Here is a 16,890-nt window from a genome sequence, read left to right on the forward strand (position 1 = left end):
TCAAATTGGGATTTGAAGAGTTAAATTTTCTGATTTTAGTGGGCATGTATCGACCTTATGAAAATTCTTCTCCTAATGCCCTATTTTGTGAGTTACGTGTATGTTTATCACAAGTATCTTCTACCCCTTTCCTTTTTATTCTCTACCTACCATTCACCAGACTACATAACTTCCCAATATGGCATAATACATAAATATGCTTTGTAAATTGACTTTAAATTACATTTACATTATTCAATTTTGGATGTGCACAAGTAAACACTTAACTTGTATAGAGTTGAACAAATAGATACGCATATCCTAAACGTCATCATACATGTCACCTTTTGTTCTAGTGTCTTACGTGTATTGTGTCATGTAGGACTCATGTGTTTATTTATTTAAAATTTAGATAGTTAAAATTTAAAACCAAATTTAAGATATAATATATTTTTCATCTCAATTATTATTATACCAAAAAGAAATAATGTTATTTTACTGAATTGCCTTCCCCAAATGCTTCTTTCAAATGGACTCATTTTTATTTTTTTTAACTCCAAGAAATCCATCACCTTTCATATGGACATTGGATAAACTTGTTCATATATAAGAGTTTTGCAAATTACAAGAAAATTGTAGATTATATTAGACAAGTTTGGTATGATAAGTTTAATTAAAAATACATTAATAAAAAGAATCAATTTGTAAACTCTTTCATAAAATATCACTTGTTGTACTAACTCAGTAATTTTTATTGATGATGCTTATTTTCTTTGTAATTAATATTTTTAAAATTATATGATAGGACAAAAAAATTGAGACCATGTGATAATTTCTTTTTAGGGTCAAGGATGATAATATTTTATTAGTATTAGACTAGCCAAAGAAAGAAAAAAAATAATAAACAAAGTTGTATTCGAGTCGGATAAAATTGGAAAAGAAATTGTGACAACTCTAGCAACGGTGTATATCAAGGGATAGAGAATTGTGGTCTTTTCTCAAGTCTAGAAGAATATTAGCTATCTTTGACCGCAATTAATTAAGGAGTTTAGATACCCAAACGTGTCATACTAATTGATTAGATTACTTGCTAATCAAGAACTAAATAAGATAACAACCATTGGTTGACTATACTAGTCATCTAATTTCTTAAGGCATTTGTTTGGGCTTGGCAAGGGCCCAACTGAATTTATTTGGGCTTGTGATCGATATTACATAGGCCCAATAGATGATTTAGTCCAAGCCCGCAATAGCTCAAATCTGTACTCCTGGAGTCTTGGTCTATATTAACCTAAAAAATAAAACTTAACTCCATTTAAAAGGCGAATTTATATAATGATTTTACGTTAATATAGAATAATAACCAATCATATATTTATAAAAATCTTGTAACTTTTTAATAAAAATAAAAATAAAAAATCTCAACTAGATTGACATAAATATATAATCATGAACCTATACCTTAGTTAAAAGAGAAGTAGTAGTATGTATATTTTTTGGTCGATTCAAGTAAAAGAGTACTATTAATTTCACCGTGAACAAAAATAACGGCTAAGATTTCATATAGTTTTTTTCTTTTAAAAAATAAATAAAAAGGGCTCTTTGGCAGAAGACAATAATGAGTCATTTACTGCCAAACTTTTTGATGCATGTACGATATCTGCTGAGTTTGTGACACATCAGAAATGTGCTAGCTTTTCATGACTCATCTCTTTTATTTAACAACATGTTTCTAGACTGCTTGCCCTAATTATTAATGCAACGTAAATAATGTTCTTTTTTTTCTTTCACGAGCTATAAATTAAATCCTTATCGATAAGGTAAAAATTTAGATAGACAATTAATCATCGTGTGGTAGGTACCCAACTAACTTACTTTAAGATTGCTTGTTAGGGACTTAGGAGTATTTTCTTTACAAATGAAACAGTACTAAATATGATGGAATTTGATTGATAGTTCCTAGAAAATTCGTTGCTAAATAGTTTAGCTAATTGAATTTCGTATAATTTATTACGGGTCTTACCATAATAAAAATTTTATCGGTCGCTAATTTGTTATTTACTAATAGTGAAAGTTTTATATAAATTCTGATTAAAAAACCATTTCGAACATGAAATGGTTGAACATTATTTTATTTGTGAAAAGAAGCAAATATCAAAATTCGTACAAATGAATGTGTTTGGCAGATGTTGAGAGAAAGAGATTTGTTTGGACATATGATGATTTGCTGATTCTTTGTCTCTTTTTCTATTTTCTTACCGAGAGGAGTATGTTAGGTGAGAGTTGGGACATGGACAATAAATGAGCTGGAAGCTACTTACTCTTAGCAGCTTTGGTCCCAAATTTTTAAATATTCTCGATAAATTATATTTGGGTGAAGTTTTTGATAGAGTTCAATTATATGTTTGGCTTCAAATTTTTCCAAAAATGTGACTACTTATTAATTAAAATAGGATTTTGTATAATGGTATTTCTTTTTATAAAATATAAAGTTGAAAACTCTCAGATGTTGAAACTTGACCCAAATATATTTGTCAAAGTTATGTGGCCAAACGGGTCCTATACATAGACAATAATCACTAATTCACTGTTAAAACTTTTTAGTGATTAATATTTGATGGATATTCTTATTGATATTTTAAATCAACTAGGAGAAAAAAAAGTGTAATTATTCATAGAAAAATCAGGATGTTTCTCACTATCACAATGATAATCTATTCTCACTCATGCTTTTCTCCTGTAAATTGGTCCAATAGAAATGAATAAAAATCAAAGAGCATTCAACAACACAATTTTTTAAGTGATTCGTGATTGAAGAATTTTTATTTGCAGTAGTATAATTTGGTAATTGTATTAACTTGGTTAAAGTTTGACTATCATGCTAACAAGTATGAATTGTTTGGATCATAGGTATTCTTACGTGCAATTCAAAGCTCACTTTCAATTTTAAAATTGCAAATTTAAATCATCAAAAAAGATAAAAAGATGAAAGCTTTTAGAAAGAATAAAAATAAAATTACCACAAATCCACAATTGAATTGTAAAAATAAAATAAAATTTGGTTATTCATGCTTCGCGCCTTCCACGAAATTTCGGAAGGTAACCACAGGGAATGTAGCGCCTCAGTATAATGTTTACGGCGTGGAATATTAGTGTACTCAAAAAATTAATTATTATAATCATTTTGTCAAGCCTAAAAAAATACTTGAAAGTATAGAACGAAAGTAGGGTAGGTGTGAATTTTATATGCAGCTGAGATAGCTTTGTTTAATCAATTGCATCTGACAATTTACTAATAATTAGGTAGGGATAATAAAGTATATAACGTGGTACGTAAGGATCTTGCTCAATCATTATGGACTATGGTCAGTGCAAGTTGTCTCCTTTTAGCACTAAAAAATTACTTTTTTTCGTTCAATATTATTTGTCATTATTTTTATTTTTAGAGTTAAATTATAAAAATTTTAATTAATATTTTAAGATAATTTTTTCATCTTATTAATATGAAAAATAATGTAATTTATAGTATTTTTGATATAGTTTTAGAATATATAATTTTTTTAGTTTAAAATATCGAATTAATGTAATGTAATTTACCTTAAAAAGTTAATCAAATTAACTTTTGATAACGGAGGAAAGGGAGTAAAATTTATGGGTCCAATTAATTTAACTTCTTCTCAAGTCTATTTGAGTGCTGGGGTTTGAACTATATGGTATTTGGATTATAAAAAGAATTGGATTGATAAACGTTAAAACAGAGTAATACGTATGGTTATTGGAATTCACATATAGTAACAACTAATTTATGATCGACCGCATAATATCTGTTGATTTTGTTTATGGTTGTTTTTAGACGCTTATGATATTTTTAGTAATAACCGGTAAAAGCATCAAATTGAAAAATATATACTTTATCATAGACTGTTAATTTTCTTTCTGTTAAAAGCTTATAGTATGAATCTCAAAATTTATATCAGCATGTCCATTTGAGAATTGATGTTTCGAACCAACTAGTAAGTATATTAGAAGTCTGCTCCGACTGATTTTTGGCTTATAATTTTTTAAGTCAAAAAGTTATATTTGAAAATTTTAACTTAAGATAATTAAAATACATCTTTTTATTTTATACAAACAATGTTCGGTTGCCGGATCTTTTTTTATAACATAAAATTGCTTTAAACAACTTGTTCTTCATTTTGCGGCTCTTTTAATTTCCTTGCCATTCTACTTATTACTCTAATTTTTGCAACTTTAATCGTATAATAACACTAATAAAGGAGCTTAAAATGTTAATTAAAGGCCAATAAATCCGATTTATTTCATAATGTCTCGATAGAGAGAGAGAAACTGATACACACTTTGTAATTTCGACATTTTGGCTCCACTCTGGGAATACCTTCTTCCATTTCTATTTCTAAAACACGATACCAAATAAAAACCAACTTAAGGAACTAGTACATTATATAGTAAATATAATAGAACCTAAAAAATAGCACATGGAGAAAGATACAAGTAGTGGACCTAAAATAAATATGTACAATTTTTTTATTTTTCATAACACACACAAAGATAAAAACTGACTTCCTCCTCATGCATTTTACCCATCCAGGTTGCTTTGATCATCCTCATCAATTTTTGCCCTCACATCATTGAATTATTTACAGTAGTCGGCGATGTTTCCTCGTTTATTATTTCTTACTTACTAATATAGATTTCATATTCTGAATATGAATTTAAGAAGTAGCCACTTCGAATCTCCTGCTCAATTCCTTCCTGCAAACAACACATTGCCATAATAGAATTAATAACTTGGAGTATTATAAAGTTATTAATCATTTCCTTTTTTGTGCTATGTTTAATTATTACCTCATGAGTTGTCTGTCGAATGCCGATGTAGACAGCATGCCTCTGTTTTCTTCAGCACGCCTCATAAGGTAATGCATAATCTGCTCTACAGGACCAAATGGTAAATATTTGCTTACTTGAAATCCTGCATTTCTCAGCCCAAATGAAAGCCCATCTGCCATACCATATAGCTGAGCAAATTGGAGATTTTGTCTCTCATCTTTTATTCCCAAATCTATAGCTTTGGTTGCAGCAAGTTTTCCTATTTATATTATACATATACATGTTAGACAATAGCGAACAAATCTATATATTTCAAGAATAATTGATTGTTACCTGATTCAATGTTATGAGTGGCGAGAACAACTGCACCAGAACCATTAGCAATCTCTTCAATCATAAACTCCGCGCACGAATTGAAGCAAGCGTGTGTTTGCTCAATGCTGTCGTGAATTGGAGAGTTGAATCCTAATGTAGAAGCCAATTCCTTTTCACTACACATATAAGCGCCCCTCACAAGCTTAAATCCCATTGGAACTCCCATTTTCTCTGCAGCCTTTTTCGCAATAACCATTCGTTCCTTGGCGTCCTTCAAGTAAGCTTGAATTGTTCCGAATATCAAAGGCTGATCATCTTTGTGATACTTAATTGCTGCTGAATACGCAAAATAATCAATTGCAGGTTGAATGGTTGTGTCTTCCGCATCAATTAGTAATGGAACTTCATGTTCCAAACATTTCTCGCAAATTTTTCTAAGTCTTTCATGAGCTAATTGAAGATCACGCTCTTCCTCTACCGATAGAGGCTCTGGTTTGCTACAAGTGTGATAAACAGGGCTCGATTCGGCGAAAAGGGGAAGCGACTCTCGCTTCCATGGAAGATTAAATGATGGATCTTTCTGTTCCCATCTTAACAAATCACTCATTCTTTTGAGAAGCCTTGGGGTACAAATAGCAGTTATCTTTGCTACCACAAAACTTGCCTGTTTCACCCCAAAAAAAGAAAAATTTAAAAAAATGAAATTCATAAATCCAAGAATATTGGAAACACAAATAGAATATTATTTGAAATTCTTACAGAAGATTCGGGAAGTGATTTGGTTGATTCAATCGTTTGAATAAACGCCGCAGTACTCTGTTCACAAGATTCATTATCGGTGGCATGTTCCACCCCATAATCAAGCATGGCTTTTAACCCAGAATCCGATAGATTAGTAACGGTCCGTCTAGCTTCCGTTAAGTCTTTGCCGGCGCAAAAATGTTCATAAAATGTATTTTTAACAAACCCAAGAATAACCTCCCTAAAAATAGGCATTTCCATAAGTTTAGAATTCATTACCCACATGCCCAAATCAACCATGGGATCAATAGCAGCCATTTGTAACGTCATCGAAGATCGAATCAGTTTCGTGGTGGGAACACCGTAGAAAAGCTCCTTAACATCATCGAAATTGATAATGTTGTGATGGTCGTGGTGGTGGTGAAGGGTTGTGTTAATTTGTTGTGCGGGTTCCACGGCGTTAAAATCGCCAGTAAAATTTAGCGGTGGGACGGCGGAAAGAGGTGACGGAGCTGAGTTTAAACGGCGGACATGAAATCCGAGGTTCTTAAGGAGTTTCGGACAAAAAACTTTATTGGCCATGCAACGGTGGGCGGCGGAAGATGAAATTTTTTTTTTGTGTTTATAATTTTTTTAATTCTCTCTCAAATGAATATGTAAATTTTGTGAGAAATGGATGGTATTTATAGAGGAAGTTTGTTTTGATTTTGTTAAAGTGGTAACTCAAATTACGCAATAATTAAATCATGCTGAGTAGATGCTGTGTTGTTACTGACGATGTATCACTGTACATGTTCAGTACCACCATGTGTATTTCACGGTTAAATTTCTGTATCTTAGCTGTTTTTTGGTTGTTACACTTGTCTTCCTTACCATCTTTTTTGTACCTCAAATTTGTTACTACTATAAATTACAAGTAATTAATATTGTTGTCCTACTTTCTTGGACACTTGGGTCTACAACTTGATCTTTCGCTTTGCGGCTTTTTGACCCTACCAATAACAAAATTATTTCTTAAACCCACTTGTTTGAAAATTATTTTTCTCAATTTTAATATTCATTTTTTATTTTTCAAATGATATATATTTATTTTAGAGTTTTCTAGGACTTAAATTGTTTTTATTCAATAATTGAGGTACAGTAGGAATGCATTAAAAAAAATTATGGGGTACAAAGGAATCTGAATCTCCGTCTTTAAAATCATGAGATTTGGTGTAAATGATTTTTTCTATTAAGGCGTGCTCTGGTTGAGGAATCTTTATGTCATAATCTAAGGCCAAGATTCCTAGCAAGTGGTAAAACCTATCACGTGAGTAGAATTATTGACCAATTTAAAAAATTTATTGTTTAGATAGGCAACTTTGATTTGTAGAACCTCATGAAAAATGTTGAACATGAAGGAAGACACTAGAAATAAACTATTTTTTTATTTTTTATTATCACATTGAAATCTAATAAAATTTAGTTTGTGTTAAAATAATTCGAAAGGGAAAATTCTCCTATTAAAGGCAATTTCTTATTCGAGAAAACTCAAATTTAATGCATCATTCTTTTCAGATTCTTATTTTGAATTAAAATTAACTTGAGTATCTTTTTGTTATCTTGCAGTAGTAAATAATATTTAAACTTTTACTACATTAATAATTGAAACTAAATATACCATAAACATTAAAGGCTCGTATTTTTAAGTAACTTTGATTTAAACTGTCATATTTTTCACAAGGATCAATAAATAAAGGTATAATTTTCATCAATATCGACAACTTTAATTTGTATTTATAAAAAAACCAATTACAAAAGTTGGAATAAACTTCCATACTAATACAAGAAAGAGATAAAAAGAAAATTAATAGTACATTGATAGGATTTTTTTTTGTTGCAACAAGTCTATTTCCAAACAATTTTACGTTAATTAGACCTTCATTGCTTGTCCCTTTAACTTCTCTCAGCATTCGTACCTAAAAACTTTCAACAAATACTTGAAAGCACGTTCGATTTATTCGTAGTAATATCACCTATATCTAATATACACTACCATAGTTCTCAAGATTTATGCAGTTGCCACATCAAATCTTCTGATTAACTCCTTCCTGCAAGAAAATAATTTACAAAATTAATAAAAACATTTCAGTATAAACTTCTCCTTTGTTAACGAAATTATTAATGATATTTAATTACCTCATGAGTTGTCTATCGAAGGCAGATGTAGACAAAAGACCTCTATTTTCTTCAGCTCTTCTAATAAGGTAAGGCATAACTTGCTCTACAGGTCCAAATGGTAAATATTTACTCACTTGAAATCCTGCATTTCTCAGCCCAAATGAAAGCCCTTCTGCCATACCATATAGCTGAGCAAATTGGAGCTTTTTACTATCCTTTCTAATCCCTAAATCTATCGCCCTGGATGCAGCAAGTTTTCCTATTTATAAAAAAAATCGAAAGATATAATATTGAGAATACTACTTATATAATTAAGTAAATAAAAGTGTAGTGACACGAAATTTTACCTGACTCAATATTATGAGTAGCAAGAACAACAGCTCCTGAACCATTAGCAATTTCATCAAACATAAATTCAGCACAAGAATTGTAGCAATTATGTGTATATTCAATGCTATCGTGAATTGGAGATTGAAAACCTAAACTTGAAGCCAATTGATTTTCACTTGACATATAAGCACCTCTTACAAGCTTAAACCCCATTGGAACTCCCATTTTCTCTGCTGCCTTTTTAGCGATTATCATACGTTCTTTTGAGTCTTTTAAGTAAGCTTGAATTGTTCCAAATAACAAAGGATGATCCTCTTTGTGATACTTAATTGCCGCTGAATATGCTAAGTAATCAATCGCTGGTTGAATAGCTGTATCTTCAGCATCAATGAGTAACTCAACATCAAGTTCCAGGCATTTCTTGCAAATTTTCTCAAGTCTATCACGACCTAATTGTAGATCACGCTCTTCTTCAATTGTTAGAGGTTCTGGTCTTTTCAACGTGTGATAAAAAGGACTCGATTCGGCGAAAAGTGGAAGCGTCTTTTGCTTCCATGGAAGATTGAATGAAGGATCCTTCTGTTCCCATCTCAGTAAATCACTCATTCTTTTGAGCAACTTTGGTGTACAAATTGCAGTTATTTTTACTACCACAAAACTGACCTGTTTCATCACAGTACACACTACTTAGTATTAAAAAGAATGTTGACGATTCTACACACCAGCAATCAAGTAAGTTATTTTTTATAAGAATATACAAAATTTTATGACATACTAAAACAGTACACATGAAAAAAATTTATTACCAAGCAACGCAAAAAAGTCTTTATTTTTATGATTTGGCTCTGTTAAGTATTCATCAAGTTTTTTTCTTCAAATTATTTTTAAAAACATTTTAATTTAGTAGGAAGGGTAAATCTTTATGTCTTTAGTTGAAAAGTCATAGAGAAGAATCTAATCGTGTTAGAAATCAGGTTATTCTAAGAGGAATATACGTAACTTAAGGAAAAAGATAAATGAGAATAAAAAGGCATATTTTATATAAATTCCATGCAATAGACACGTTTTGTTGCGTCAGCTGTCATTTATTGCAATTTTGTAAAAACTCATGCGGAGACTTAGTTTTTCTTTCTAGCCTATTCCAATAGACTTGGAAATTTAGAATTTTCAAATATATAGAATTAATTAGTTCAATTTAAAACTAGAAGTAATAACAAAAAGAAGATTTTGATCTTACAGATGAGGATGGAAGAGACTTGGTTAATTCGGCTGTCTGAAGAAAAACATTCATACTTCGATCACAAGACTCATTATCCATTGCATGTTCCACACCATAATCAAGCATGCCTTTTAAATCAAGGCTCGACAACTTACTAACCGTCTTTCCTACTTCAATTAAGTCTTTTCCAGCACAAAAATGTTCATAAAATGTCCTTTTAACAAACCCTAGTATCACCTCCTTAAATACTGGCATACGCATGAATTTCGAATTCATTACCCAAATACCTAGGTCAACCATAGACTCAATCGATGCCATTTGAAGTGTTAACGATGATCTAATCAACTTCGAGGTGGATACACCCGTAAACAACTCTTTAACATCATCAAAATTGAGTACTTTTTTCTCAGGATTGACTAATATTTGGTCCGTAGGTTGTAACGTCGGTATTGTTACGTTCGTAGAACCATAGTTGCCGGTGAAATTCATAGGTGGGACAGTCGGAGCTGTGTTTAGACATCGAGCGAATCGTCGGAGGTCACGAAAAACCTTTGGACATACGACTTTGTTTGCCATGAAATTGAAATGAAAATTAACAAAATATGAATTCTTTTTGTTTCTGCCTAAATTCTAAAATATGTGTAACATTTGAAAAGTTGCATGATATTTATAGAGATTCACTTGGTCAAAGTCAAGTTTGGTTTGTGAATACATTTTTACTTTTCCTTTTATTTATAGAAAAAAAAAATGGTAATGCATCTTTTCTTTTCTTTTATATTTCCAAGGTTTAATGAATTTACCTTTTCTAGAATAAAATTTTATTTATCATGATCCCTCCAAACACGTGATTCAGATTCTACGGCGATTGAATTTCCATAAGAGGGAATGTAGGGAAACACACTCGCGGAAAATAACTATAAGAAAAACCGTACGTTGTATGCACGCGCTGTCAATGCAAGTGGAATTGGTTGGCTAAATAAATAGCTGGATACAGCCGTCATTGTGTTGAGCGTGGCATTAGCGTCCTTCCCAGTGTTGTTAGAAAAAGGATAAAATTTGATGAATCAGCAGTGTGTCGGATTGGTCCCACTTCCACGTGGAACAATAGTGATTTTTCTCTTTTTAAAATTTATTTTAGGAAAAAGATTATTTTTTTTCCTTCCATATTTATGTTTTGTTATTTATTTCCTTACGTTGGCACACTATGGGTTGGGTGAAATTTGAGTTCTTCCTTTATTGATGGATGTGTTGAAGTAAATTCATGCCTAGGTAAATGATATGATAACAAGTTATACGTATAAAAAAATATTTACATGTTACGAATAATAAAGTTAATGTTTTTTCATACTATTGCTTCTTAATAATAAATTTTAGAGTTAAATTAATTATTAACTGGACACATACGTTGCATCGAATGTACACTTTCTTTGTACAAACAATTCTTTTACGTCTCAAAATGCATTATTGCTTTATGGAATCAAATTTTCCTTATTGCAAAATATGACGTTGATAGTGTTTGTTCAACTTTGCATATTAGTATATACAGCTTTACATATTCTTTGAAAGAAAAAACTCTTATTAGGAAAGACATTATTTTGTACGTATTTCCAGATTTACTCTTTTTCTTACCAATCTTGGCCACAACTACTTGTGGATTTGGTGAGATATGAATCCTTTAAATTGTACTACTATTCAAATTTGAACCACTGATTATATGCATAAAATAACAATAACCAATCACTAATCAATGGAAATGATCCTTTCTTAAAATACTGAGACAATGATTACTACGTTTGAAAATAACCTGATAACTATTAGATCTCTAATTAAATTGAAAATATTTAATGATAATGATAAATTAAAAAATAATTGATTATCTCTTGATTTACAAAGGTAAATACGAAAAAAATAAATGAGAAGTTGTACATTGGATGAATAAAAAGGAAATGGAGAGAGTATTAAATATTTTCTCTCTCCTTATTTATTTGTATATTTTTTAATTGACATACTTATTACGTAAACAATTATTGATATAGTGACTTTACTGTTTTACTCATATTAATTATGAAGTGAATGAATTTAAAATTTAAATTTTCTAAAAAAATTTACTTTTTTAAAAATAATTAATTGAAGGTAGATAAGTAAAATATTTTATACTTTATTGATTTGTTAAAATAAACGAGTAACTAGGAATTAGTAAAAAACAAAATGTAGGCAAAAAATTAAAAACAGAGGGAAAAGAATTTAAAAAATGCTTTCAAACAATATTTTCTTTCATACGAACCAAATGTTTGCAGTGATTTAATAAGCATTTGGGAATTCATACATTACAAAACATCAAATTCCCAGGTCTTTAACGGATATGCAATACCAAGACGTTGACTTGTTAAAACCAAACAAAGCAAAAGTTTTTTAAATAATCTTTAATGGTATTAAATATTAATTTTAATAAAAAATATTAAAATTTTTATCGTCACTAATTAAGTATCATTAGTATAATATCATTAAAGATTTTAGGAATATAATTGCTACTAAAACTAATACTTAGTGGTAATTAAAAAGTTAATTGTTGTTCATAGTTAATGTGATTAACGTCTAGGTTACAACTTAACTCACACACATATGACATAATTAAATTAATGTTGTTGTCGGCTAATAATAAATACACCGACTTTCTCAAAGCTGTCTTCATCCAATATAATTATCTAGAGATAAGATATCCTTAATTAAAATAATATAACAACAACTTGTACATTCTTTCATTTTAGAGGAAAAATGGTGGATACACGTCAGTAATTAGTTAAATAATTATTATTTTTTTTAAAAAAAAAAACATGATGTATTTTGTTGGCAGAAAATCCATATTTGAGGAGAAGCATATACCGTTCTAGATTCCTAGCTAAAGTTGTCTACTTGTCTTGGTTAAATTTTTCAATTTTGAGATTCTTTTTAATCAAAACAGATTTAATAAAATATATATTGAAAACGTCGATAATTATTAAAATAAAAAGAATATTTCGAGTAGGAAATTAATTAAATGAATATTAGTTTGAAAGGATTTGATTCTAAAAAGTAAAAGTACTACTAGTATTGTAATACTTTTTCATGTGAATTTTGTTCTCATCCAATTTCTATTCGCCGTTTTAAATGTGAAATATGGAGAAACATTAATCCCCAGTTTTAATTTATTTGAAAAAATCAGTGAGAGTAATGATTACAATGTTCCAAGTTCAAAGTTTATATGGTAAATTTACGATACTAATTTTTTTTTTAATTAGATATCTCAAATCAAAATTTGATAAGTAAAATCTATATGAAGAGCGTTGAATATTTAAACTTAATATTTCCTCCAATTTTTTTGAAGAGACACATTATTAAAATTAATTTAATTAATTTTTAAAATAAACTAAATTATTATTAATTTAATATTTTAAATTCATATTTTGGAAAGGGAATAATGCACAAGTACCCTTTAATCTATGCCCAAAATTTAAGAGACACACTTATACTATACAGGTCCTATTATCCCCTAAACTTATTTTATTAATAATATTCTATCCCTTTTCGTCTTAAGTGACACTGTCTTGTTGGCCCAATATTGGTTGACTTTTTCTTTTAAACTAGTGCCACGAGGTCTAAAAGGGGTAAAAAATTACTGATAAAATTAGTTCAGGGGTAATAGGACCTTAGTATAGTATAAGTGTGTCTCTGAAATTTTGGGCATAAGTTAAGGGGGTAATTGTACATTTATTATAAGCTCCAATTCTAAGTTCTCATATTAATATAATAAAAATTTATATTTTAAAAATAATTAAAATTCGTATCATTTAACTTTTGAGAATCAAAACATAACGAGTAAAAATAAATAGAGAAAATAAGATCGATAACCCATCTGTTAAACAACAACAAATTTTCCTCAGAGGACAAGTCTTTTAAAAAACTATTGTGTATTTTAACACGTGCAGAGATAGATGTATTTGCTTTATTACGACTTAATATAAAAGAGCACATAATTATCCTCGGTATGGTGTAAGATGTGAAATAATTAAACATATCTTTGTATATCCTACCAATAATAGATTATGAAAAAAGAGCATAATAATTAATTAGCAGCAACTTGCAGAAAAACAATTACTAGCAACTATTAAGAAGTGTAAATGCATATCTTAATCTCGTAACCGTCTTTATAGCCGTCAAATATTAGATTATGGGCCATAATTAATTTGCAACAAGTGGAATTACATATCTTAATCATGACACAATTCATTGTACGTCTAATAAAGCAAGTGGCATCATAGACCACTCCTTAAATTTTTGTGAATAAGAAATCTTTAATATTTATCCTTCTGATTGAATCTTATATTTGAGCTCGATTAAGTTTGATGAGCGAAAAAATAATTATACAACAATTTTGTAAGGAATATAAAAGGAAGAAGAAAAGTTAAATAGAGATGATTTAGGTTAGGTTGGATAGTTAGATCGTTATAGGGTGGATTGTGTATTATTTGGTATAAAGTTTCATATTAATGTTTTAATTTTTTTAAAAAAATTAAGCTTGTCACGTTGTAAATTCTTCCTGAAAAATAAAAAAAATTAATAAATAATATTTAACTGAGCTACGGAAAGTAAAAAGATTTAGAAAGACAAAAAAGAAAGAAGATGAATTAGATGTCCAAACCACTCATCAAATTGATTAGTAAACTTTATATCCAAACTTGTTACTTGACTTAGTATTAAAATATAAACTTTATAAATCGTAATTAGAAAATTAAAGGAACCCAACGGCCAACCCTCTATAAACCCAGTTTGGCCCATCACACTCAATGGGTTATGGTTTGTGATGGACCTCTATACTAGAAAAGCCCATCGAATCAAACTGGGCTCAAATTTGTCCGGATTAGATCCAAACGGGCCCTAGGCTTAATCACAGCCCGGCTGAAATAACCTTTTAGAAAGTAGTGTGTAGCGTAGAAGGCTTTAACCCGTATGGAAATGGGAAACTAACCAAATACCTCATAAAAGCTGTATCCCTTTATATTTATAGCGGACAAAATAATTATACTATATATCCTTAATTAATTATATTTAATTGATATTAAATAAATATCATATACTCTTATAGTATCATTGACTAAAAAACCTTAATGATACCACAATAATATTCATATAATTTTATAATATCATTGATTGATGAGTAATTGTCAAATAAGAAAGCTTAATGATACCACATATACTCTTATAATGTTATTTACTAATGAATAATTTATAAACAAGAAACCTTAATGATACCAATACAGTATATTAGATTGATTTAGTATCAGTTAAACGAAATTATCAGTCTTAATGTTATTAATACTATATATTATACTGATTTAGTATTCCTAAAGTGAAAAACTATCCGTCTCACGATTGTGGGGTATGGGCTATAATTTTTTTTTGATAGGATGAGTATTTCTTGAATTACTTTAAATTGAGTATGAACACATAATTATTTTAAATTTTATGGCCCGTTTATATAGTTATTTTGGCAAAGGACAGAAATCACATATTTTTAAGGGAAAATTATCATTTCCCTCCTATAAGTTTATAATTACAAAAATTTCTCAAACTGATACAATAACATAAGAGCTGAAGCATTAATCTGATGCGCGAGATATATTGATCGTTAATTAAGATACATTACATTTTATACATGATACACAAATCTGATGCGCGATATACATTAATTTGATACGCGAGATCCATTAATTTGATGTGCTGATACATTGATATGATGCTTGAAAATAAGAGATTTTTTGGAATTTGTAAAACTAATAGAGGATAATGATAAAAAGAGAACTTAAAGATGAGATTTTTATTATTTTCCCCAATTTTTTCGATAGAAATCAATTCAATGAGTTGAGAAACGATCTTGAGATCATATTATAACCTTTTGTATATAACTAAATGTTTTAACTATTTATGATGGAGGCCCATTTATCCAAAAAAAATGTTCCAATTATTTATGATGGACCAAGTACAAAATAGGGCAACTTTCACGTATAACAAACAAAAAATTCATATTTGTATGCTATATCAAACTTTGCATAATTGCGCTCCATAGCAAACATAAAACTGTATAATTTGCTATACATATACAATTATATAATTCGCTGGCCCAAATTGTATAATTCGCTGACCTATTTCGCTGCAATTGTATGATTTGTTTTGCATACAGTTGAATCGATTAAAATGTATGTATATTGCATAATTATAAGTGTATAGCAAGAAGATATATGTTTTTCTCGCTTTATACAAAAACAGAAACACAATATATACACTTCTGTTGTATAAAGCTAGAGAAAATTGTATTTCACTGCAATTATATAATTCGCAATTGTATAATTCGTTAGTCTTTTTCTCTGCAATATTTGAAGTAAAATGTTTGTAAATTGTATAATTAAGTGTATAACACGAAGATATATATTTTTGCATGTGTATATACAATTTTCTCTCGCTTTATACAAAACAGAGACAGAATTATACACTTCTATGTATAAAGCGAGAGAGGCGAGCGAGAATGGAGAGTGGCGAGCGAGATTTTTGGGAGAGAGACGCTGGCAAATTTTAGCTAATGTTTGCTATGGAGCACAATTAAATCAAATCCTAGCAATTTCATTTAATTTAGGTTATTAGTTTGCTATTATATATACAATTTTCCTTACAAAATATCAAAATATCAAGGCCCAAATATCAATCAACAATGGGACAATTCAACCAGTTCTTCTAAAATCAATGAAGGTCCTATATAATTAGCACTAACAAATTCATTCCATAATTGGTAAGAGAACTTTATCACAATAAAGTTTTAATACGTAGAACTTAGAAGTAATTTAGTACGCACGCCTCTTGAGAAATAATGATATCTTAATACTTACTCTAATTAATTAGTAATAGTGTTAATATCTTATTACACTGTTTTACTTGCATATCTTAAGAAATGATATTTTGTGCGAAAATTTTATCTCAATATATATATTAATTTATAAGTATATTATCTTAGATTTTTTATAATGGACTGAAAAAGAGTAATTAATATTAATTATTATTTTATCTTTGATATGTAAAAACGGAAAATTTATTTTTAAAATACCTAACCAGCTAGGAAAGACAAGGATAGGATCTTTTCCGGGTATTCTGGATTTTCACATGAAGGATTGCAAATGTGTTCATATTTGTTGATTGCTTACGCAGTGAAGACAATCTTGAATAACAATTTGTTTGTTTATACAAACATCTCTTCAATTTGGACTCAAAAT

General features: G+C 29.3%; 2 protein-coding genes across 2 annotated transcripts; both read right to left on the reverse strand.

Moving 5' to 3' along the window:
- Positions 1-4,272: 4,272 nt before the first annotated feature.
- Positions 4,273-6,535, reverse strand: PDH (proline dehydrogenase). Its single transcript, NM_001347105.1, has 4 exons — positions 5,902-6,535; positions 5,161-5,806; positions 4,846-5,086; positions 4,273-4,752 (listed from the first exon to the last, which is right to left on the reverse strand). Exons 1-4 carry the CDS (start codon positions 6,463-6,465, stop codon positions 4,713-4,715), a joined length of 1,491 nt encoding a protein of 496 aa, NP_001334034.1. The 5' UTR covers positions 6,466-6,535; the 3' UTR covers positions 4,273-4,712.
- A 1,104-nt stretch (positions 6,536-7,639) lies between these two features.
- LOC101268445 (proline dehydrogenase 2, mitochondrial) lies at positions 7,640-10,329 on the reverse strand. Its single transcript, XM_004232063.4, has 4 exons — positions 9,611-10,329; positions 8,391-9,036; positions 8,062-8,302; positions 7,640-7,973 (listed from the first exon to the last, which is right to left on the reverse strand). Exons 1-4 carry the CDS (start codon positions 10,166-10,168, stop codon positions 7,934-7,936), a joined length of 1,485 nt encoding a protein of 494 aa, XP_004232111.1. The 5' UTR covers positions 10,169-10,329; the 3' UTR covers positions 7,640-7,933.
- Positions 10,330-16,890: the final 6,561 nt, after the last annotated feature.

This window comes from Solanum lycopersicum, chromosome 2 (genome assembly GCF_036512215.1).
Source record: "Solanum lycopersicum chromosome 2, SLM_r2.1".
Lineage (NCBI taxonomy): Eukaryota > Viridiplantae > Streptophyta > Magnoliopsida > Solanales > Solanaceae > Solanum > Solanum lycopersicum.

Bases quoted from the DNA above. Each gene is read 5' to 3' on its own strand.
- PDH (NM_001347105.1), bottom strand. From the start codon at position 6,465: ATGGCCAATAAAGTTTTTTGTCCGAAACTCCTTAAGAACCTCGGATTT. The intron at 5,087-5,160 runs GTAACAATCAAT...TAATATAAATAG, and splicing joins CACTCATAACATTGAATCAG to GAAAACTTGCTGCAACCAAA. The intron at 4,753-4,845 runs GTAATAATTAAA...TGTTGTTTGCAG, and splicing joins TTCGACAGACAACTCATGAG to GAAGGAATTGAGCAGGAGAT.
- LOC101268445 (XM_004232063.4), bottom strand. From the start codon at position 10,168: ATGGCAAACAAAGTCGTATGTCCAAAGGTTTTTCGTGACCTCCGACGA. The intron at 9,037-9,610 runs GTAAGATCAAAA...GTGATGAAACAG, and splicing joins AGTCTCTTCCATCCTCATCT to GTCAGTTTTGTGGTAGTAAA. The intron at 7,974-8,061 runs GTAATTAAATAT...ATTTTCTTGCAG, and splicing joins TTCGATAGACAACTCATGAG to GAAGGAGTTAATCAGAAGAT.